At 35.0% G+C, this 22775-nt stretch overlaps 3 protein-coding genes across 8 annotated transcripts; 1 reads left to right on the forward strand and 2 right to left on the reverse strand.

The window, feature by feature from the left end:
* Positions 1 to 155: 155 nt before the first annotated feature.
* LOC106663731 (protein phosphatase PTC7 homolog) lies at positions 156 to 5009 on the reverse strand. Its single transcript, XM_014388808.2, has 5 exons — positions 4585 to 5009; positions 1283 to 1462; positions 689 to 887; positions 375 to 631; positions 156 to 305 (listed from the first exon to the last, which is right to left on the reverse strand). Exons 1-5 carry the CDS (start codon positions 4817 to 4819, stop codon positions 250 to 252), a joined length of 927 nt encoding a protein of 308 aa, XP_014244294.1. The 5' UTR covers positions 4820 to 5009; the 3' UTR covers positions 156 to 249.
* A 209-nt stretch (positions 5010 to 5218) lies between these two features.
* On the forward strand, positions 5219 to 8526 carry LOC106663630 (venom carboxylesterase-6-like). The gene is made up of 11 exons (XM_014388604.2): positions 5219 to 5414; positions 5505 to 5696; positions 6314 to 6463; positions 6522 to 6675; positions 6731 to 6916; positions 6968 to 7158; positions 7463 to 7628; positions 7684 to 7865; positions 7923 to 8073; positions 8126 to 8249; positions 8328 to 8526. Exons 2-11 carry the CDS (start codon positions 5505 to 5507, stop codon positions 8515 to 8517), a joined length of 1686 nt encoding a protein of 561 aa, XP_014244090.1. The 5' UTR covers positions 5219 to 5414; the 3' UTR covers positions 8518 to 8526.
* Positions 8527 to 8707: 181 nt separating this feature from the next.
* Positions 8708 to 22719, reverse strand: LOC106663631 (armadillo segment polarity protein-like). 6 transcript variants are annotated; one of them, XR_001340066.2, is made up of 14 exons: positions 19620 to 19990; positions 16871 to 16945; positions 16559 to 16783; positions 16314 to 16501; positions 16100 to 16249; positions 15588 to 16044; positions 15168 to 15523; positions 14855 to 15109; positions 14307 to 14646; positions 14077 to 14222; positions 13734 to 13824; positions 13404 to 13435; positions 13208 to 13245; positions 9623 to 9712 (listed from the first exon to the last, which is right to left on the reverse strand). XR_001340066.2 is itself a non-coding variant. In XM_014388607.2 (13 exons), exons 2-12 carry the CDS (start codon positions 16908 to 16910, stop codon positions 13428 to 13430), a joined length of 2256 nt encoding a protein of 751 aa, XP_014244093.1. In that variant the 5' UTR covers positions 16911 to 16945; positions 19620 to 19989; the 3' UTR covers positions 9624 to 9712; positions 13404 to 13427. The 6 variants fall into 6 exon arrangements, 5 of the variants coding, with proteins under 5 accessions (XP_024080719.1, XP_014244092.1, XP_014244091.1 ...); XM_014388607.2 differs by lacking the exon at positions 13208 to 13245 and having other exon boundaries at positions 9624 to 9712; positions 19620 to 19989; XM_024224951.1 differs by lacking the exons at positions 13208 to 13245; positions 13404 to 13435; positions 19620 to 19990 and adding an exon at positions 22586 to 22719 and having other exon boundaries at positions 8708 to 9712.
* Positions 22720 to 22775: the final 56 nt, after the last annotated feature.

Here is a 22775-nt window from a genome sequence, read left to right on the forward strand (position 1 = left end):
CTACTTAATTTACATGTGTATAAAATGCTTTTCCTCAAAGGTTGAAAACAATAAAAAAAAAAATTAAATTACAACCAGGAAAGCGCATTTGCCTCTAATTCACATGAGCGTATATTGTTTATAACCTAATACAATAGCTGAAATAAAATAAGAACTCAGTAGCAATCAGTGTTTCCTTTATTTAATTTAATGTATGCTGGTCTGACAATGTAACAGGTAACTAACTGATTTCATTATTACAAGTAGCTTTCATGAGTAGAGTGCGACCGTTGCCAGAAGGACAGTAATATCATCTGGTTTCCCACCTGAAATAAGATGATGTGTTTTTGTTTTAAAAATGTAGTCAACCAAATCAAAATACAATGACAAATTACCTGTGACGTCCCACCCTTGGCTTCTTGCCGCCTTAGAAAAGGGGGAAAGGAATTTTTCATCGAAAGCCAATTTCCTTGCCATAAAAGCTATAGAGTTGGCGACTAATTGAAGCTTAACAGGATCCTTTTCGCCCTGGACACGAGAAAGCTCGTTCAATAAAATTTGATCGGGTAGGTTATCAAAGACGCCATCTGTAGCTAACAATATCACATCACCATCTTCAACTCGGAAGTTTGTCGTGTTTGCAGACTCTGGCCTGTACAAAATATAAGTTGAACTTAATATTCTCTACATGATAATTCTAATAACTCACCGATCACTGAGTGCTATTGGTGTATGATAAGGAGGCGGTAGAGAAAGTTGATACGGGGCATTAAAATAGTGCTGCTGTTCTTCAGATCTATGCACTACTTGACCATGTCTCACAATTAAAAATCCACTGTCTCCTATATTAGCTGTGTACACAGTACTTGTGTCTCTATTGAGTACAACTAAACAAGCTGTACTACTTCCTGAACAAAAACAATATTTTATTGATTTAAATACAGCCAATTCGTGATATGTTGAATCGGCTCTGGGCCAGTCTACACTTGTGAGTTTTGATATTGCTCAAACACATTTCGGCATTGTGCCATCTTCAGTGAGGAAAGGATAGACCCAGAGCCTGTGTTCATTGACTAGCAGACTAAAAATCCACTGCCAATTTTGAGCCTTGATAAGTAGAACAAATTCTCTGGTCCCATATCATTATACAGTAAATATTACCTCTATAAGTCAAATTTGATTCAAATACCAGGAACAATGAGTAAATCAGTAGAACTTTAGAAAATCAAATTGTTAGTTGAACAATTTTGTCCAGTCTCTAGAATTTCGACTTATCAAGAGTAGATTGTATTTCAGCCCTTACCTAAAATTGGCTTTTTGTTTTCCAATAGTTCATAGTAACTGTGTGCCAAGAGGCGAGCTGGCTCTGAACAAATGAATCTTCCACTTGTGACTAGTCGTTCACACGTCTTCATCAAAAACGAAGAAAATTCTCCTGGGTCAATACCGTAATCTCTCCAACCTCCAACTCCATCTGCTACACCTATTATATAGCATAGAAATTATAACAAATAATAACATTTTAATGAGAAATTTTGTCAAAAAATCATTCTTTAAACAGAACTAAACCATTTTGTGTTTATTTAAATGGACAATGACCTGCGTATTACTGTAAATGTTTTATTAAAACAAAATTATGGTTTTATAAATATGGGGATGGTTAGTTAGTAAAGTCCAGACTTGAACCCAACTGCACACCAACTCAAGCAACGCGTACAACGGCAAAACCCAGGCAGGTCCTAACACCGTAGAAGAGTTGGAAATGGCTATTCTTGATTAATGAGAAAGCGTTCTTCAAGATTTTACCAGAAATCTTTTGCAACGAATGCAAAGATGTTAATGGACATGATTTGTGCCTTTAATACCAAATAAAATACTTTGTATTAAAGGGAGTAAAAAGTATTTTTATTTACAATTTTATTTGTTGTTGAATTTTTTGGTTGTTCTTTACTCAATAATGTTTTTTTTTTAGAATTAGGTAATAAAATTTTTTATATTTAAATGAACCAAATGAAAGTGGCATAAAATAAGATCTAGAATAAAATTGTACAATAAAAATATGGGATTCTTATTTAAAATAACTAAGTTAATGTTATTTCTTAGCTAGATGAGAAAGTTATGTTAAATCTGTTACCACCACACAATTCCTCACTCAAATTAACTTGGAGTTTGTATAAGAATTTTTGTTTAAGTTAATTGTTTCCGATAAAATGGATGGTCTAAACAAGTTGATACAGAAGAAGAAGAAGAAAAAGAAGAAGGAATATATCTTTATTCTGGGACGGTGCCCCCTTAGATGGTTCAACTAGATGGAAGTTCCGTTAATCATAAAGTGCAAAATAGAAGAGAGTGAAAACAGCATAAAAACACATAACTTCTCGGCAGGAAAAATGAAATGAAAATAAATGAATACAAATCAAATAAAATGACAAACAGACTAAATAATGTATGGTGATTAGTGACCGTTAATCGATATTTATTTAGAAAAAGTGAGATGCGGTCTGGTATGATGTAGGTTTCAGAAAAACATTTCCTTTATCGTGTCGATCTTTATTGAGATCATCTTCAGGGCCTGGGATTTACAAACATTGTTTACATATAACAATTACATTTTGGATGTGGAAAAGTAATTGCTATATGTAAACAATGTTTGTAAATCCCAGGCCCTGAAGATGATCTCAATAAAGATTGACACGATAAAGGAAATGTTTTTCTGAAACCTACATCACACCAGACCGCATGTCACGATTTCTAAATAAAAAGACTAAATAATAATAATAAAATAAAAAAAATTACAATTTTTATGAAAACAACTCAGTTTGGAGAGAGAGGAGGTGATTGTATAGAAGGGATTTGAAGGAATGAGGGAGGGAGTTCCAGCGTTTGGGGGTGTGGACTAGGTTTTGCAGGAGTGGTGAGATGATTTGGATGATGTAATGAGGATGACAGGTGTGAAAACAATGAAAAAGGAAGGATCCTAGGAAGTACTGAGATCTGAAGGAAGGGGAGAGCCAGGAAAGATCTGAATACAGACAAGGCACCTGGGACCCACAGGAAGTGCCGAACACTAATCTGACAAAGCAGTTCATGATGCGCTTCAGACATCTGCTCTGACCCTCCAAGAGCCCCTCCGTATGCCACACACTGTAATTGAAGGAGAAAAAAATAAGAAAAGACAGTAGGAGTTTACAGGTGGAGAAGGATAAGAGAGGCCAAGACCGATGGAATAAGTTGAGGGAGGGTTAAAATACAGCAGCGGGAAATTTGGGTTCTATGAGAGGTTTAGGTCAAGGATAATCCCAAGGTTTTCGTCAGATACGAAAGGGGACAGGCTTATTATTTATAAAGAAAGGTTATTTGGGAGGGATTTGAGGAGAAGTCTGGATCCCATTATGACCGAGGACTTAAGACAGATTGATGTTGAGGGAATTTTTATGGGCCCATTCATTAATGTTATTAAAGTCGTTCTGAATCTTTAGGCTGGCACCACACCAGTTGGAATGCGACGGAAGTTTCTGCGATGGAAATTTCCACTGCACAAGCTTACATTCAAAACACACATCCAGCGACAGACTTCCATAATCGAAATTTCAGTCATAATGTCTCTTGGTACACCATCATTCGCCAATGGAGTGTTCCATTGGGTTCCATATAAACAGATCAAAACAGTGCAAAGTAGATGGGGTGTACCACACTAACGACGGACAAGCGTAGAACAGAGGAGGCAGGCAGTTGGATAGGCAAACTGCAAGTGAAGCTGATCTAGGATGGTTGTAGACCAATTTATTGAGGAGTTCAGAACAGGGTCTTTCTTTGAAATTTTAAAGACGCTTGTCAAATAAAGCTATAATAATCCCATAGTACTGGAAGAACTTGACTGAGCATCGAAGTTCCCCATACAGACTGTAGAATTGACAAAGTGCTACGCTTTCCCATATTCAATGGATGAACCAATGTTCTCTCTTTCTCTTCTGCTTCTCTATTGCCTGGAAAATACACAAAACAAAAAGTGGTTTCGTTGTACCGTGCATGATTAACTGAGTCAAGTTATCAACTGAATATCCAGTCATTCCGTTCATTTCCGCTGTATTTGTGGCTTATTCAGGTGGGCAGAATTTCCATCATAAAATTTCCGTCGCATATTCCATCTAGTCTGGCACCGGCCTTAGGCTGGCCAATTGTACGTATGAAAGGATAAGTACATTTACCTATACCCTGTATAGTGCAATTTCTATGTTCTGACAATAGTTCATATTCTTGAAGAGCTAATGAAGAAAATTTTCAAATACAGCATGCCAAATATTAACGCAGACCATTGTCAATGAATGGACTGCAGTAATTTTTCTAATACAATTTTTTTTTAAATGGTGTTATAATCGTTTGCATTGCAACTTAATAATTATGAGAACCCACAAATTATAACTGTAGTAATAATAATCTATTGTGCGGACTTCGTAAGTTTCGTTTATAACCGCTTAATGAATGCAAATCAAAGTTTTTAAAAGTAAAGGGAAACATTAATGTCTGATAGGCTGAAAGCAGTTTTTTCTCCTTCAATTAATGCATAATTGATAATATGAAGAAAAAGGGGAAAAAAATGGTTACCTAATACATCAGCCGATTTGACTTTGGCCGAGAACCAGGCGTCGTCGCCGAACTGGCCCTTTTTCAATTTTGACTTTGAAAGCTCCTTTGGAAAGCCGGAGACGACAGAGAGGATGTGGGGTTCGCGTTGTCTGCCCGCTATCAAATTCGGCTCGCTGCACAAAGTCGAATAGTTGTTGAGCCCGTTCCAAAGCGCACGAGATAAAATCCGCCCAGTCCAAGTGAAGGACTGCATGTTCCCGAGGTGGTCCGCGCCGCTAAAACATGCCCAGGGGGTGTCTGTTGATGTTTTCGATCGGTTTCGATTTATTTGTGTTTAATATCACTGGGAATTTTTAAAAAGTTTGCGTTTCAAGAGTGTTAGGCCATTTTATCGTGAAAGATTACTCTGAAAGAGGTTCTAACCTGTTATCCTACAGTGTTTCCAACTTGATTATAGCAACGACAAAAACAAATTTTCAAATAAATATAAGTATATAATTAATCTAATCCAACCCCTTAAAAAACAAGACTATTCTTAAAAAACCAAGCAGAAAAAAATTAGTTTATTTATTTCAATATAAAAGCAGTGAATTTTATATATAATTTGCTAAAGGAAATTAATTAAAGTTTTTCACATTCCTGGCATGTCTTGACTTGATTATCAGTAGGAATAGAGCCTGCTGGCCATATCGAAAGTTGGAGACTTTAAATCGAATGCATATTATCTTTTAATAAAAAAAAAAAAACTGAAAGCAAAAAATAAGCGCATGGACATTTTCTGGTCAAGGACAATTTTCAAGGTTGATTCTCGAGGTGGAAGAAAATACTGATTGAGTAAGATTTCCAAGGTAATCTAATCTAATTGAAAGTAAATTTATAATTTATGTATTTATACATCCCTATGTGTACAGTTGCATGCTATTCGCTTATTTTTGTAGATGGCGAAATTGAAGTTTTTGGCCGTGACAGCCTTTTGTCTTCTATGGTACTGGGTTTGTGCGGAACCGTTGGTTGAAACCGACCTCGGCCCCGTCCGAGGATTCTACCAGAAAACCGTCTCTGGGAGGAGGATCTCCAGCTTCATCGGGGTGCCGTACGCGAAGCCACCTGTCGGCGGTTTGAGATTTGAGGTCAGCCCACATTCTCGATTACTTCGTTTGTCCGTTCTGTACAAAATGGCCGTTGGCATTTGTGTGTGGGGACGAATTAAAAAAAAAAAAAATGTACCAAATACCAATTAAGGGCAAAAAACTTTTGTTATACTGGTCTATAAGCTAAAATCATACATGAATTCATGTTCTCTAACAACACCCTCTAGAAATGGATGGAGGTTTTATATTTAACTTTTTTAGGAAGTGTTCCATGTCTCCCACTTTGAAGATACCACTATCTATTATTGAAATGAATCGTTAAACCCACTTGATCATTCTACTCATTGAAGTTCGCTCAAACCCCATCTTCATTTAGGCACTAGATAACCACCACCAACTTTGAAACAAAAATGTAATAATTTAAATTATTAGGATGAGTTTGATTTGGAAGAAAGCCGTGTAGGTTTAACTTGCCAGTAGATTCTCATTGCTCAACAAACTGATTGCTCTCTTGTGTTTTGTGCAAAGTTTTACGCTGGAAACTCAAGGATAAATGCTGAAATTATAGCTGAACCATTACCATTGGGAAAGACTTAACTTAATAAATTGGGAGATTTCATAAAAAAAATATTCATGTATAATTGTTCATTAATCAGGCTCCAGTTCCTGCATCACCATGGCCTGGAGTAATTAATGCTTCGCTGGCTTCAAGTGTGTGCCTTCAATATGACCATTTTCTTTACAAGACTAAATTTGCTGTGATTGGATCAGAAGACTGCTTGTATCTGAATGTATACACACCTAAGGTAAATAAAATAACCAAAACTATGAAAATTAGTTGTTAGTAAAAATCCTTTGATGTAGGTTTCAGGGGACTTTGAAAAAGACCTTTTGGATGTGGTTGTTTTTATCCATGGCGGTGCTTTTATGTTTCACTCAGCCAACATTCTCGGACCAGATTTACTCCTTGACAGGGATGTTGTACTTGTGACAATGAACTACAGGCTTGGACCTCTTGGTATTTTTTGTTTAACAAGTTTTATTAATTTAATTACAAAATATTGTAAAAAAAGGTTTTATGAGCACTGGAGATTCAATTGTACCTGGAAATAATGGACTCAAAGACCAACAGCTGGCTATGAAATGGGTTCAAAACAACATAAAACGGTTCGGAGGAGACCCAGGAAAAGTGGTGTTAGCCGGAATGTCAGCAGGAGCTGCAAGTGTTCATTTCCACATGCTTTCACCTAAATCTAAAGGTCGTATTTTGTCTTTTAAAATATATTTTCTGTAATCTGTTCGTTTTTTAGGTCTCTTCAACAAAGCGATTGCACTAAGCGGGTCCGCTTTGTGCCCTTGGGCTCAGGCTGAAAACTCAAAGAAGAAAGCTGAAATCATTGCTGAAAAGTTGGGCTGTCCTGTCGCTTCGTCTCTGGAAATGGTCGAATGCCTAAAGAACAGACCAGCTAACCAGATAGTTCAACTTTCAAAATTATTTATCGTAAGTCTGTCATATAAATTATACTCAAGACCTAGAATTAATTCCTGAAATTATTTTGAAAACGAAAATACCATTTTGTTGGATAAATTAATTGTTATTTTAATTTAACCAATGGCTCTGGAACTTAATCAGCCTATTCATTTTTTTAAATTTTTTAATGCATTGCAGCATTTCACTATTTTGGTAGTTAATCTTGTGTGATATAAAGAATAATAAAACCAGCAAGAATTGACAGACTGGTTTTTCATTTTTCAGACCTCAATATGTATAAATTATTTTATATTTATTCATTTTTGCTTATTAGCCATGGCTTTATTCTCCATTTTCTCCGTTTGGTCCAGTTGTTGAGCCTAAAAACCCTACTTCTTTCATAGAGGTACTACCATCAGATATCATCAAGAACAAATCAGCAGCAGACATTCCATTCTTGCTGTCTTTCACCTCGGCTGAGGGTCTTTACCCCGGTGCAGGTATAATTAGGAGATATCGACACAGAATTCACATGATAATTTCTTGTTTCTAAAGAAATTTTAGGCAACAAGGCTGTTGCAAATGAACTTTCTGACAAATGGGATTCCTTGTTGCCGCACCTGTTGGATTTTAATTTCACAGTAGATGATGCAAGGAAAGACTCTGTAGGCCAGAAGCTGAAAACCCATTTCGTCCCAGATGAAGACATTTTTAAAAATAAAGATGGCTTTATTCGGGTATGTGAAATTAAACAGAATAATTTATTTATGTTACAAATATAACTTCTATAACAGATGCTTAGTGAAAGGCTATTCACTCTTCCTGTTGCGGTAACGGCAAAACTTCATGCAAAGTATTACTCATCACCAGTGCACGTCTATCAGTTTTCTTATGAAGGGAAGTATCGCCTGGCGAACATTTTCATGGCCCCAGAAATATTTGGAGGTAAATATTTCATTAGAGTTTTCGATTTGTTAAAACATGAGATTATTTACAGGAGCCAGTCATGGAGATGATCTACCTTATATAATCAAAATGCCTTTTGCCCCTGTTGAAAATGATCAGATATCAAGGGAGCTTTCAAAACGAATGATTGATCTATGGATGGACTTCATTCACGGGTAACAATTTAAAAGAAAAAAGTATTTAGATATACATAAGTATACTTTTAAGACATATGTATTTTGTTTTGTTTCAAGGAGACTAGACAAATGGTGGAAAACTGTGAAAGAAGGATTGCCAAAATTTTCATTTTTAAATATTAAAAATCAACACCCCGATGAAGACAATCTTGTCGAGAGGTCGGACTTCGCTGGGCAATCATTTTGGTCATCCTTAAAATTTAACGAAGATAATGATTTATACAATATAAAGCATGATGAGTTTTAAAATAAACAATATTGATGTTACATAACAATTAGAATATTTAAATAACATGTTTTAAAGTTTTTTATTTCGTTTATATTTTTCATCGTAATTTTTGTGTAGTACATTGATGTTTAATGAATATAAAAAGGATTTAAAAAAAAAGCTGAAATTTGATTTTTTCTTGATTGGAAGGAAGATAATTTAGAACCAGTTTTATTGGACTTCTTTATTGACTTTATTTTGTATATAAAGGGTTATATAAATTTATTTAGAAGATACAATACTCCAGATATAATTGTTGTGCATATATGTTTTATTAGTAGATGACATTTTTAGTGCTTAACACATAAAAATTCTTATACATTATATGAATAAATGTCCAAAAGAAATATTTCTTTTACACATTACAAATGTCACTCACATGGGGAAAACACGATACAAAATGTATTGACGATGAACACTCAAGGAACATTGTGCTCAATTTTTATTTTTATTTCTTTCTTTTTTAAGAACATCTAACAATAAATAAAATAAAACATTTAAAATGAATTTCGACATATTTTATAAACAGTAATTTTAAGTCTAAAACTTATATACGATTTTGTAGACAATAAAATTAATAGCTAAAAGTAATAAAATCACATTTATGTATAAGCTTACTTAAGTGCCTACATTTGAAAAACAAAAATCAATCTATCTTTATATTACTGATATATCTAATAGACAGTAGAACATTTTCTAATAATCAATATTTTAATTTTGATATGAAAATCTAATTAAAGTGTTTGATAATTTATATCAAAACACGCTTAAATATTAAAGGGATACAATTTCAATTGGCAAATTCTACAAACAAAAGCAAAACTTCTCAAGTTGATTACTTGGTAACTAACTAATATCAATTAGAAAAAAAAAAAAAAAAAGGTATTTTATATACAATACTTGTTAGGCAATAGAAACAGGAATAATTTGGTTTTATCCATACTCCTTAAAGTTTGGTGTGAAGTATGTGCTATGATTAATTTAAAATAACATTAATGCTATATGTCTGTATCATACCAATCGAGGTTTTGACTAGAATTTTCTGGTAATGTCAGACCTGCTAAAATATTTAATGTTAGGTCCTCATCGATATCCATAGGATAAAATACAGAATTATCTTGTGGCGTGGGGCTTCCTAGTGTCAGCATTTGATTTACTGGTATCTGGTCATATCCTTTAAAAAAGAAATCAACATGTTCTGTATTAATTAGGTAAATTTTGACATTTGAAAGAGTATCTATGTTGATGAGATCGATATCAGCCTTAATAATTATACACTCAGAGACAAAAAACCAGACATATTTTATTGATTATTTCTAACAATATATGTTTTTATTGTTATATTAATTACAACATATTATTCTAATGTAAACCAAATTACAATTTATTACACTCTAAATTTGTGTTACCTCCTCTGGTCTCATGGAGGGCCTTAAGTCTCCTAGGTGGCAAGTAAATAAGTGATCAGATATCAAGTTGTGAAACAGAAACCTTGTCTGATCTGTCACTTTATCATGTCCCAAATGTTCTAAAGGATTTATGTGAGAATATGCTGGCCAATTTATTGTGGTGGTAATCCCTACATCATCCAAGTAATGGGTGACCTTTTGAAATAATACAGTTGAGCATTTCATGCATTATCACAAAGTTGTTCTCAATGGGAGTGAATGGGACACAGCATCCAGAACGTCCTTACTGTACCTTAGTGCAGTCAAAGATCCATTCTGTATCAGTTCAGTATGGGCAATGATGTTGATTGCACCCCCATACCATAACTGACTGTCTTTGAAAAGATGTTACTCATTGCACATGAAGCAAAGCATTCACTACACAAGGTAATGATTGTCCGTAGCACTGTACATCATGTTCAAGACTTAAGGTTGCTCTAAACCGCAGGAGCCACGGTGGATTGTAGAGTCGGCACACCCAGCACTTGGGCTATGTAACAGACACTACTATTCGGCCAAAGCTCTACTTCTCAATTTAAAACAATACTTGAACTTTTAAAATTTTTATACTTATCATGTAAAATAGAGAAATAAACAAATGTTGTTTTTTCATCTTTGAGTTATATAAGAGATCAGAGATAAGGCAAATTTGAAAAAAAAAAAAAAAAAAAGGAACCCTCAGTTCCTTCACCAAACTGTCAAGGAATATATTATCCCCTTCATTTGAGCTTTGAAACTACTTCTAATTATTTAATGTAAAAAAAATCTTCTAATGTTATAGCTATTATGTTAATATTTTACTATATTGGATCATATTTAAAATGTCTCCATTTTTAAGCATTATCTTCTTCTAATGGAAATTAATTTACTTCATGATAATCTGGTAATGTTTCAGTATTACAAGAGCGATGTACAGGGTGTCTGAAACAATGTTATACCCCTTTTTCTAAAAATCAAAAATAGCTAGAATAAAATCTTAATATTACTTAATTTTAAGCATAGAAATTGCATGCGTAATCAAATCTCTAATTTTCTACAGGTAGTACCGAAATCATACTAACTCTTCGAATTCAAATGGCACTACATATTTTTCTCTTGCATTTATGAAACTACATTTGTTTCTAAGAAAATTAAATAAAAAAATAGTTGAAAATTAACACGTTATGCCTGTTAAAGTTTATGTTGAAAATTAACAAGTTTTACACATGATTGTCGTGATTATTTTTCTCTTTCTCAAACCTGTTTGTTATTTAAGTTTTTTTTTTTTTTAAATCTACTCATTCAATTGTTTGCAATATAAGTTTGAGATTGTCATAACCAATACCACACCTCTACACATTGAGGCTAAGGTCAGAGCACAAATCAGCTGCTACAGATTAATTAGCGAAGGCAGCTGGAATCATAAGTGCAATAACATAGGCCACTCGAAAATCTTACAACTACTAAGTAAGATTAACGGCCAATTATTAAGCGTTAGTGATAAAAAGATTAAAACCCCTTTGGGGAAAAAGTACTTTCAGGTAGTCACCCCTTGTGAATATAATTATAGTGTGGATGATGACCATCGCAAACATAGACAGCTATACAGATGGTTCACTTATTAAAGGTAAAGGGAGCGGTGCAGGAATCTACCTAAATTAGGAATCAGCATCTCCTCCCCTCTTGGCAATAACACCTCTGTTTTTCAGACGGAAATCTGGGCCATTAATGTGTGTTGTAGAACACTTATGGAAAATAAAATTAAGGGAAAAGATATTAGAATTTTTTCTGACAGTCAGGCTAGTCTTAGGTCATTACAAAAAGATTTGTCAACGTCTAGACTGGTGGAGGAAACTGTAGATATTACCAACAGGATTTCTTCCAGGTTTGAGAACAAAGTAACCCTTATTTGGACACCAGCACATACAAGACACCATGGCAATAAAGAGACAGATAGCCTAGCCAAAGAAGGCTCTAATACTGCGTTTGTCAGGCCACAACCGGTATTACCTAACTCTATGAGCACGGCAAAAGAGTATTAAAACCTGGGGTATGAAACAATTCCTTAAGGTGATCAAACCAGCAGAATCGAAATGGCTGTTCTCTAACTCAAGGAAGGGAATTAGGAGGCTAATAGGTATTCTGACAGGCCACTGCCCACTGAGAAGACACCTCTCCGCAAGGGTACCAGATCCTTTTTTGTGAAATAAAAGAAGAAACGGCAAGTCTAGATTTGAAATCTTTGAAGGAGCAGACATCACCAAATCACTCCCCGAGATAAATGGTCCAAAATCTTGGGGTTTGTGAACAAGTCCAAGAGATTTATGCAGGACAAGTGAGCCGACCAAGACCTTTTAGGGATGGGGTACGAGTCTACCTAGGCATTTAACCCCTCGGGTCTTGGTCGCCCACCCTGCATAATATAAGTTTGAGATTGCAATGATTCTGAGAGGACATTTTCAATTTAATGAAGTAAGCATTACAATAGTGATGTTTTTGTTACGATCGTGAGGTATTTGATAATTGCTGTTTGGCATCTATGTTTTATTTACTTTTTTCTAATTAGTTTCAAGCGACTGTGAATAACCTTGTCCTGTTTACAGGTAGGATGTGAACCTGCAAATGTGTGCTAAAAAATTCCCGCAGTGGAGAAGACTTCATTTTTGACCTTTTATAAGGCTGGCTCAAAAGTTTGAATGAACCGGGCATTAATTAAAATCGATATCCCGACCTCATCCAGACTTGAAAGTTTGATATGGAACTGTAGAAAAAACGGAGAAAACTCACTATAAGTAAGAATAGAACAGATTTGGAAAGAGAACAATCGTGATATTCTGTGTAAAACATTAAACATGGTCAACTTTGTTAATTTTTAACTTTTTGATTTTTTTGTTTAATTTTTTTTTTAGAAATAAATCTAGTTTCATAAACCTAAGAGAGAATATAGAGTGCCATTTGAAATTAAAAAGTTGGGTATGATTTTGGTAATACCCCAGTTTGAAAATTACACATTTGCTTATTCAATTTCTATGCCAAACAATATGGGGTGTGAATAATTATGGCAGGAACAGAGATCATAACACTGGCACAATGCTGGGCTGTTTATAAAATTTAGAAGTTCCATGAAACCTGGACAATTGGTACCATTTTTGTTTTTATATGCAAATTATGTGATTTTTGTTAGATCGATAATGAGAATAAAAACAAAAATATTTTTATGACTATCAAAGCTGTGTACTTACCATTTGGTTTTAGAAAATTTCAACTTTTAGAACCAAATCTAGAATTTAAAACAGCAAAGTGATGTAAAACCAAGTACGTTTGCACAAAAAAATAAAAAATAATAATAATAAATAAATAAAATACAGTATGGCATGCTAGCAAAATTTTATGAAAAAAAGAAACTAAAAGAAATTACTGTTAGTAACAATTGTTTACCTGTTATGTAGAGAAGGGAAGAGTTCAAGTGCCTTAAACATAAATTATGAAATAAGAGTAAAAGATGATTTAGAAGATTTTGAAAATAAAAATAAAAACCAAAATTTAGTTTAGTTTCATTACAAAGAATTACTATTATTTTACTTGCAGATATAAATAATTATCAAGATTAGTGACAATATTTGGATACAAAATTTATTTGGCATAAATTAATATTTTTTTAGCATCATGAACTGAAACATTGCTTTTGTTATGTATGTTATTGTTATTATTTAAATATTAACAAATTTAAGAGGTATTTTGTTTGTTGTAAAAGTAAGCATTAACTACCTGGTAAAGGTGTTGTCCTTCCATGGCTGCTTTGAACACTAGGTGCTGTGTTTGTGTACAAACCATCATAACTGTCTTCGCTTAACATGTCCTGTTTTCCAGATTGATCAATACAAAATATTACTCAACATGCAAAAAAAAAGAAGAAAAATCTAACCGTGAATCTAAATTCTAAATTGAAAAAAACAATTTGTCAAACCAAACTAAAATAAATAGAATGAAATGAAACAACAATGCTGTAGAGAAGCATGTTTAACAAATTATCTGCTTTTGAATCACTCAGTTGGTTCAAGTGCAAATTGTACTACACTTGTAAGTGAGAAGGGCTTTAAACGATCCTTACCTGAAGATCGGGTGGCATACTTAAATCGCCAGTGTTCCAAAGATTCCCAGTACAGAGGGAGTTAGTGAGCTCCATTGAAAGTCGTTTCTTATAGTCTTGAGGCTTGTCTTCAGACATTCGGAACAACACTGCAGCGGCATATGTAGCTAAAAATTATTAAAATAAGTCATACCAAAATATTTTAGATACAATAAGACATAATAAAAACAATTAAAAAATGATGTACTTACCGACACCCTCATTGCGGGAATGAAGGAGTTCTGTGAGTGGAGCTGTAGCGCCTTCTTGCTCAATCAACTCAGCCCCTTCTTTGTCCAAAGCCAGTTCGCAGAGCACACCTGCAGCTACCCTTTGTATGTTCTCAATCTCGTTGAACAAAAGCTGTACAAAGATTGGAATAACAAGCTGACCCCGTATTATGACCCTGTTATGGCTTTCTCGAGCAAGGATGTGAAGTGCTCCGACTGTTCCTTCAACGATCTCCTCCATTCTAACGCCATCAGCATATACTGAAGGTGTCTGGTTTCCACTGTTGACGGCATTATTTCTTGTCAATGTGTTCTGTTGTTGCTGTAAAAACAAATTATGATAAATGTAGACAAATGGATTAAAAAATAAATAAAACAGACTGATAGTGACATGTGCAATAATTTAACCATAAATAGAAAGAGAATGCTTGACGGCTCACCGAGGCCAGCTATTTTACCTACAACCTTGTCTACCTTTCTGGTGTGGAGATGCGATTAAAGTAATACACATGTTAAAATAAACAACTTACTCGTTGACTATCTTGGAATGCCCGGATGAGAAGTCTGACAAGATGATGTATGGCTCCATGATCTCTTAAAGGAGCATGATTTGCCTGGCATAGGGCTAAGTTTCTTATTAATCCAATGACTGCTTTAACCAAAGGCCAACGAGACGGAGGATGCAACAGTTTGACAATGACTTGTAAACCATAATTTAGACGTACACCATTTTGAGCCATTTCACTTTCAACATGCCTTGAAGTCAAATGCCTTAGTGCACAAACCTAAAAATAAATTAATATTTAATATTTAGAAGAAGACAAAACAAATGTACGTTCTAACAGCTGGTTCGGTGATTTCTTCTCTGTCCCCTGCTGTCACGATTGTTCTGACAAGAGCATCGACACCACCGACTTGGCAGACGGTGACTTTATTTCTCTGATTGTTACAAGTTAAGTTTGATAGTATTCCAGCAGCACAAGTCACCATGTTGACATCAGCAGAACCTAACAGTTGGACCAATGACTGCAACAAACCCTCGAGCCCATCGACCTTAGTTCCAGCATCAGATAAATTTCGCAAAGTCCACAGGCAATTTTGTACAAGCCTTTGTGATGGGTGACCGAGGTGCATTGCAAGAGCTTGCATTCCACCAGCTTCAACAATAGCAGGCTTATTACTTGAGCATACGGATAAAACTGGAAATAAAACAAAATATTACAACCATCTTAATATATACTATAAAATAAAATGAATACAAACCTTTTAAAACACGAGAAGTGGTCCATAAAAGTTTCTCATAATCATAGCTTCTCATAATTCTTACGAGTTCAATAGGTCCTTGGGAAGCTAAGATGATAAGTTTACTTTCCTGATTTCCATAAGCCAGGATTTGGAGACAGTCAGTTACAATGGCAAGGAATTTGACGTTGTTTCTTTGCAACAATGCAACCATCTTCTGCAAACCACCGGCTAATCTCACCGCCATTTTGCTCCCTTCTTGGTGGAGCAGTAAATTATGAAGAGTGGTGATAGCATAGAACAGAACCGACTCAATCGGAGAGCTGAGCAGCTTGACCAAAGCTGGGATCCCACCACTCTTGAAAATTGCGAGCAGACCTTGTCTGTGATGTGACAAATTGTGCAGTGTACCAACCGCTCCTTTGGTTGTTTCTAGATCATTGCTGTTAGAAATTGCCCTGACTAAAGCAGCGACCATCTACAAAAATTTTCCGTGAATAGTCTTGAGGAAGAATATATTCAGTTTTGAATACCTGGGAATTATTCATAATGGCATGGCGTGATGCTTCTTTCTTTGACAGCTGGTGAACCATCATTGCAGCTTGTGACACAACTACTTGGTCTTCATCATTCATTAGTTTGATCAAGTCTGGTATAGCCCTTGTAGCTAAATCTGCATCATCCTAAATGGCAAAGTTAACCAAAGATATAGACACTGTTTGTAAAATTTAACATGCAGGAATTTACTTGATAATTGATGAGATTCACTACAGCATGTTTAAGCATCTGACTCGGTTCGGACAGACGTTGGACAGCAGTCGCTTGAGATGTGTCAAACTGTGTTGAGGGTATTTCAATACCCTCCTCTAATGTTTCTGGGAACATGGCGGCTCTCACCCTCTGCGATCTTGTCTGGGCCAACTGCTGGTTCATCTCTGCAAAAACAGTGATGAAACTAAAATTCAACAGAGAAACAACCGACAAGATGTTACCATCAACTTGTTCCTGAGTGAAGCCGGGAGTGAAACCCTGATCCAGATCGAACATCAGCTGTTCGCCATCCATGTCTTCTTCCTTTCCTGAAAGGGAGGGGGCTTGCGTCGTAGCCCCAGAATGGATTCCGGAATCGGCAAGGTAAGAGTTCTGTTGCCATAGTAAAGTCTGATCCTTTACAGACCCCATTGGTAGGTCACTCCCTTGGTAATTGGAGTGAGACACTGGAAAAAAAACACAATAACAACAAATTAATTTAATTGAACGTTTTCTTCCTTCTTCAATAATTGGAATGTTTTACAGATACATACTACTGTTTCTGTTTTGCTGTCCTTGCATTTGATAGCTCATTTCAGAATTTTAATTGTACTTCGAATGTTCTTATTCTGAAATGAATTTTTCAAAAAAAAAGTCAAATTAAATACTCTGTATAAAATAAGACAAAATATTTTTTTTTTCAAAATCAAAGATTTTTATGAACAGAGAATGTGTGAATTTATACTATTCTGTTTGCAGCAAATACTTGAATTGGCTGCTAGTGGAATGAAGACAAATGATCAATTTCCAGGAGATTTAATGTACAAAAAACTATTCTGTATGTCAAGTGATGTAAAACTTCATATCTGAGTTTGATTGAGTAAATCAATCAATTTGAGGTTTTTGTTATTTCAAATGATGTAAAATGAAAAGAGGAATTTATTTTTTTAAACATTCTGCTGCCATAAAAAATCAGGAAAACAAGAGTTTAACATATTTATTAGAATAAAATAAAAATTGTTAATAAAATAAAAAAGAATAATTGTTGCCATTCTTTTTTCTTTTATAGATGATAAAATTCCTTTTTGATAGGGCTTTTTGGAAGGTGTTTTCAGACAACGAAAGTTTAATATGTAATGTAAGAAGAGAGCTTAAATTCAAATTTCAGCCAAACATTTAAAGGCTCTCTCAACATAAAAAATCAACTCATTGGAATGTTTGACAACTAGGCCGGGTGTGGGTACGGCGTCAGACTCCGTTCAATTGGTTCAATTTCCACTGTAGCCCTGGTACGTCTCACTGGTCCCCAACCACCAAAGTAATAATTATTGTAATTCAGAATATTGCCAAGTCAAAATTATAATTTATATGTTTTATATAATAATAGGTGTGAGATTTCTCTTTGAGGTCTATGGGGTGTTGAACCTGAAATTAAGATGTTACCAATCATTCTGGTCTGTCTGTCACAGACTCAGTAATACAATTTGGATTTAAGATTTTTTTAAAATATATATATATATATTTTAAAGATTGTGAGATGCGGTGAGGTGTGATGTAGGTTAGAAAAACATTTTCTTTATTGTGCCAACGTTTCGATCTTTATTGAGATCATCTACAGGCCCTGGGATTTATAAACATTTCGACTATGAATTTATACAATGATGTACACAATAAAGAAATTTTAAGTTTAATCAAAGTTTTTGTGCTCACTCAAAGTGTTTTCTGTGTAGATGTGTCACTGTTGTGTGTCGTGTTGAAAATGTTAATGAGATTTTAATGTTTTTTTTGTTTATATGTGTTTGATTTTGAAGGAGTGGGGAAGGAGGTAGTGATAGAAATTGGTTTTTCTATGAGAAATCGACTTCTTTGAGAGGACAGGGACTGAAATATAGGCGGGATTATTAGGGAAAGGAGAGACAAATAGTTGGAAATTTAGACTATGTAGAATTGTTTGAAGTGTAGAGGGAAATGATTGTTTTCTATATTTTATTATTTGTTTTGTGTGTTTTATGTATGTTGATTGAAGATATTGCATTTGATTTATGATATTAGCATAGCTGAGGCTGAGTTTACGTGTAAACTAAATATCATATATTAATTAATATATAATAACTAAAAGTATTTTGACTTTTTATATAAAATATTTGGAAAAAAAAGCTGTATTGTAAGAAATTCAACTTATCCTCAATATGGAAACATTGGCATTTTAAAGACAATGTGTGGTGTTTAGTGACAGTCAATGATTATTTGGAGATCGTGGAGATGCGGTCTGGTGTGAAGTAGGTTTTAGAAAAACATTTTCTTTATCGTGCCAACGTATGTTTCTAGCTTTATTGAGATCATCTTCAGGGCTCAATAAAGATCGAAACGTTGGCACGATAAAGAAAATGTTTTTCTAAAACCTACGCCACACCAGACTGCATCTCACAATCTCCAAATAAGACAAAGACAATATTTTTCTAATCCCACATCTCACGATATCTAAAAAACCTTGACAAGGGACCACATGTCCGAACTGGTTGTAAAGTTTTTCAAAGTCCCGAGGAAGACGTCAAATACAGCCGAAAAACAAGTTGGTTTTTTCATCTACATGCCTTCATCCCTGATCTCTTTACTTCAATAAATAATCTTGACAAGACATAACAAACTGTCAAAATAATGTCATATATTTTATGTCTATTTAATTAATAAGATGTAATAAAATAATTGCAGTAATGCAACTTTCTTATTATGTGATAGGATAATCAGATCCTACCTGAGAATCAAGATGGAAACGAAATATGTTTTTCTAGTTTAAACTTAACAAGGTATGTCAAACCGTCAGGTAGATTTATTCTTTTTATTTTAATTTGAACGGATTATAATTAATTTTATATTGTCAACATCGGTAGAAGTTATATAAGTGACATCATGATGATTCATCCGGTTATTCATTTATTTTTTTCACTTTAGTAGAACAAAGATGGATTTGGCTCATCCTGTATTCATTGTACAGAGAAAAAAATCTATATTTATTTATTGTACTTTTATTTTAAGGAAAAACGATTTTTCGTTTTCATTTTGCAAGGTGTTAATATTTTTTATAAGGAATGACAGAATATGAACGGATTTGAAAGGTGTGGTTGTTTACAGAAGAATAAATAGTTCGAAGAAAATGCCGTGATTGTTTGGATTTAATTGATTTATGATTCATCGAGCTAGTAGTTTGGAAAAGGTCGTCGATGGGCGAAGGGCTAAGGGCGAAGTAAACATAAGTGATAAAGGGTCGGGCGGAAGCCGGAGGGCTCGCCATCTCGTACTTACGACTGGGCGGGCGGGCCGGCGATGGGTGTCGTCGTGATGATGACCACGGGCGATGATGCGGTCTCTCTTTCTCTTTCAATCTTCGTTTCAACGCCGAGCCGAGAAGTCCGTCGGACACTTTATCGAAAACATGTCGTCGCGATCGATTTCACATCCCCACCCCGGCCGAAGCGTCAGGCGACGTCTTTTTTCCGCCTCGTGCAGACCGCTGGCTTTCTGCACAAACGAGTTCCGCCGGTGTCCAACGAAGGACGGTTGACTCTCTTGGCGGATTCGCGAAAACGCCTAGCTATTTTTTTGACGATATTCACGGTTTTTTTTCCCGATGAACGCTTTCGCGCAATCTCCACTATTTTTCACCCCCACCAGTCGAATATCAACAGACCGGGAAGGCCATTTTTATTCAAATTGGGCATTAAAACAGAAAAAATTGACCATCTACACACGAAAATAGATCAGGGGGTGTAAAAGCCCAAAAAATCTTATCAACTGGCATATCATCAATCATCACCCACTGATATCACGACTCAATAATATAAAACTTGGTTCCTCTTTGCAGTACTTATTTAGCCCTTGGAGGTCGTTGTGAGGTCAAAATTTACCACACACAATCTGTTTTGTTGCATACTTTTGAAGAATAAAAAAGTAATAATAATAATTGGTGGTGAAATGAGTACCCTGTAAATTAAGTCGGTAGTCCTGCTGTGGCTGTGGACAAACGATCCACCACAGTTGTGCTTCAGTTTGAAGGACCATTATAAGTGCATTCTTGGATGTATTTTACTCCACAATGACTCAGGAGATATTTTTTGTTTATTTTTTTTACTGGGGCTTAGAATGACCCCACTGTGACTTTTTTTAACGATTTAAGTAATTTTGCTCATATCTTTTCTTCATTTTTCCTTTCAAAGCATAATGTGACAAGTTGAGGACTACCCATGCTTGTACTTCATTAATTTACTTCCTTTTTTACAGTATTTATTGGTCTACATTTCCTTATAAATGTTCTTTTTCTTTCGAGCGATTGAAAAAGGCTATGGTTTTTTCTTCTCTTAAACGCACTTGTTAGGTACTGCTTATCTAGTTTTACTTGAATTTTCCTACTAGTTTTAGAGAATAATAAATAAAAAATAAGAATTGGCAAATACTAATGTTTCTTCTTTTATGTACAGCTACATTTGCCCTCTACATTATAGAAAGGAAAAAAATAGCAACAAATGTCACCTTCATACATGGGAGATACTACAATTTCTGTGATTAGTGGTGAAAATTGCAAATAATAATGATTCATTTATTCTATATTAGTTCAGTGTGTTTTTCATTTCTATGTTCTGTAGTAAAAACTTTTCACATAAACTAAATTTTATTAAATTGACCTCACAACCCTATCTATACCAGTTTCATATATTTTCATCACACACTGTCAAGGGTTCCAACCCAAGTTATGGGTGCTGGTAGCTTGGTGGAGAAGTTTGTGGGGTGTATCAATAGTACCGTAACAATAAATAAACTCATGGAAACTTAAACGCACCACTCAATTTAATTTAAAATGAAATCCATTATCTTTTACATTAGTTACAGGTAATTAGGAGTTATATTAGTTATATTCCAAATGAACAGTAAATAATGCTTTGTTACTTCTTTTATTTACTTTTGTACTGATTAATCCCATTTGCACAAAAATTAGCATTATGCCCTTCCATTTTTCTATACCTAAAGATTTCTTTCAGTTCACCTGCTATATCAAAAATCACACGACATAACATACAAATCTCCGGGACAACATGGCCCACTGCGATACATTAATCCTAATACCAAACGATATTCCACCATCTCCTTCAGTCTTATTCTAATTTTGCAGGCCACTTCTATCTCCCTCTCCACTTCTCGCCTACAGTTCAGGCCGTTTCTTATCAAACTTCCCTTCTCTCCCTTTACCCTTCTTTCAACTCTGGTGGTGACTGCAAATCTAAGCACTGAAAATGAGTTTGCCGCACTACGAACCCAATATCCTCACCTTACAAAATCACTTTTTCTCCCCTAATTATTTTTAATTAACCTCCACATCAAATAAAAAACCTCATCTCCCTAAGTCATTTCGGCACATCAGTTTACTTCGCAAAATCCTTGAAAAAATTGATCCTGAAACACATATATCCCATCCTTGAAAGCTCAAATGTCATTCCATACAATCAATTAAGGTTCAGGCGAATTAACTGTAACATCACTACCATTCAGCATATTCAATTCATACCATTCAACGTGGTAGACACCATTGCATCCATCTTCCGCCTCTTTCCTAGACGAGAGACAAACCTTTGACCGAATTGGTACACGTGCTTGCTCTGGACAGTCAAGGACATTCTTCTCTACTCATTATCTCTTCCTTAAAATCCTATCTGTTTGATTCATTTCCATTCATTAGGAAGTGTATTGTACATAGTATACAAATATACTACTAAACAAAGTTGACCTTTTAGAAGAAGCAGTTTCAGAATTGTTTGATTGAAACAAACGTACCAAAAACATTGTATTACATAATGTAAATGAATCATCTTCATCCTCTCTCTGAAAGAATGATTCATGACCATAATATGGTAAAACAAATTCTACCTACATTGAACCATTTAAAACTATTAGGCTTGGCAAAATAAAAACAGGCCACTCAAGGTGTTCTGTCATCATAATCGCAGGCGTTAAGTGTACTAAGTCAAGTAAAAGCATATAGTAATTCCAATCGGAAGGATCGTGTATATTCATAGGTGTTGTCTACCTTCCTAACATTCCTGAACCTGTACTTTTACATCTCTCATTCCGAATGTCTTATTTTTTTCGGGGGTATTTCAACTGAAAATATATATTAACCGGAGGGGTGCCGGTGTTTTTGCAAAACAGCCCATTTGTTAGTAAATATGTCGGGTTTGAATATAGGGCCGCAGGATTCGAACCCGGGACCTTTACCTTACAATGACAAGAGCCGCGTCAAATCCTTAACCACTGCGGCCGCCGAGGTTCATTCATCTTTATACTCTTCATAGTTCGTCTTCGTACTGCTAGACGCTAGTCTGCTACAGTTTCGGACTTTGGTAGTGATAGTCGGTCTTCTGACTTGCCCTCTATCGGCTTTCAGAAGCGGCTACTCTGATGGCAGTGACG

The sequence above is a fragment of the Cimex lectularius genome, unplaced genomic scaffold, assembly GCF_000648675.2.
Source record: "Cimex lectularius strain Harlan isolate CLEC.00 unplaced genomic scaffold, Clec_2.1 scaffold100, whole genome shotgun sequence".
Taxonomy (NCBI): domain Eukaryota; kingdom Metazoa; phylum Arthropoda; class Insecta; order Hemiptera; family Cimicidae; genus Cimex; species Cimex lectularius.

Coding starts and splice junctions, on each gene's coding strand:
- LOC106663731 (XM_014388808.2), bottom strand. CDS start 4,819: ATGCAGTCCTTCACTTGGACTGGGCGGATTTTATCTCGTGCGCTTTGG. Junction 1,463..4,584: donor CAAATCGGCTGATGTATTAG/GTAACCATTTTT, acceptor GCTATATAATAG/GTGTAGCAGATGGAGTTGGA. Junction 632..688: donor CCAATAGCACTCAGTGATCG/GTGAGTTATTAG, acceptor TATTTTGTACAG/GCCAGAGTCTGCAAACACGA.
- LOC106663630 (XM_014388604.2), top strand. CDS start 5,505: ATGGCGAAATTGAAGTTTTTGGCCGTGACAGCCTTTTGTCTTCTATGG. Junction 6,917..6,967: donor GCTTTCACCTAAATCTAAAG/GTCGTATTTTGT, acceptor TTCGTTTTTTAG/GTCTCTTCAACAAAGCGATT. Junction 7,866..7,922: donor ATAAAGATGGCTTTATTCGG/GTATGTGAAATT, acceptor CTTCTATAACAG/ATGCTTAGTGAAAGGCTATT.
- LOC106663631 (XM_024224951.1), bottom strand. CDS start 16,910: ATGAGCTATCAAATGCAAGGACAGCAAAACAGAAACAGTA. Junction 16,502..16,558: donor CACTCAGGAACAAGTTGATG/GTAACATCTTGT, acceptor CTGTTTTTGCAG/AGATGAACCAGCAGTTGGCC. Junction 15,524..15,587: donor CACTTCTCGTGTTTTAAAAG/GTTTGTATTCAT, acceptor TTTTATTTCCAG/TTTTATCCGTATGCTCAAGT.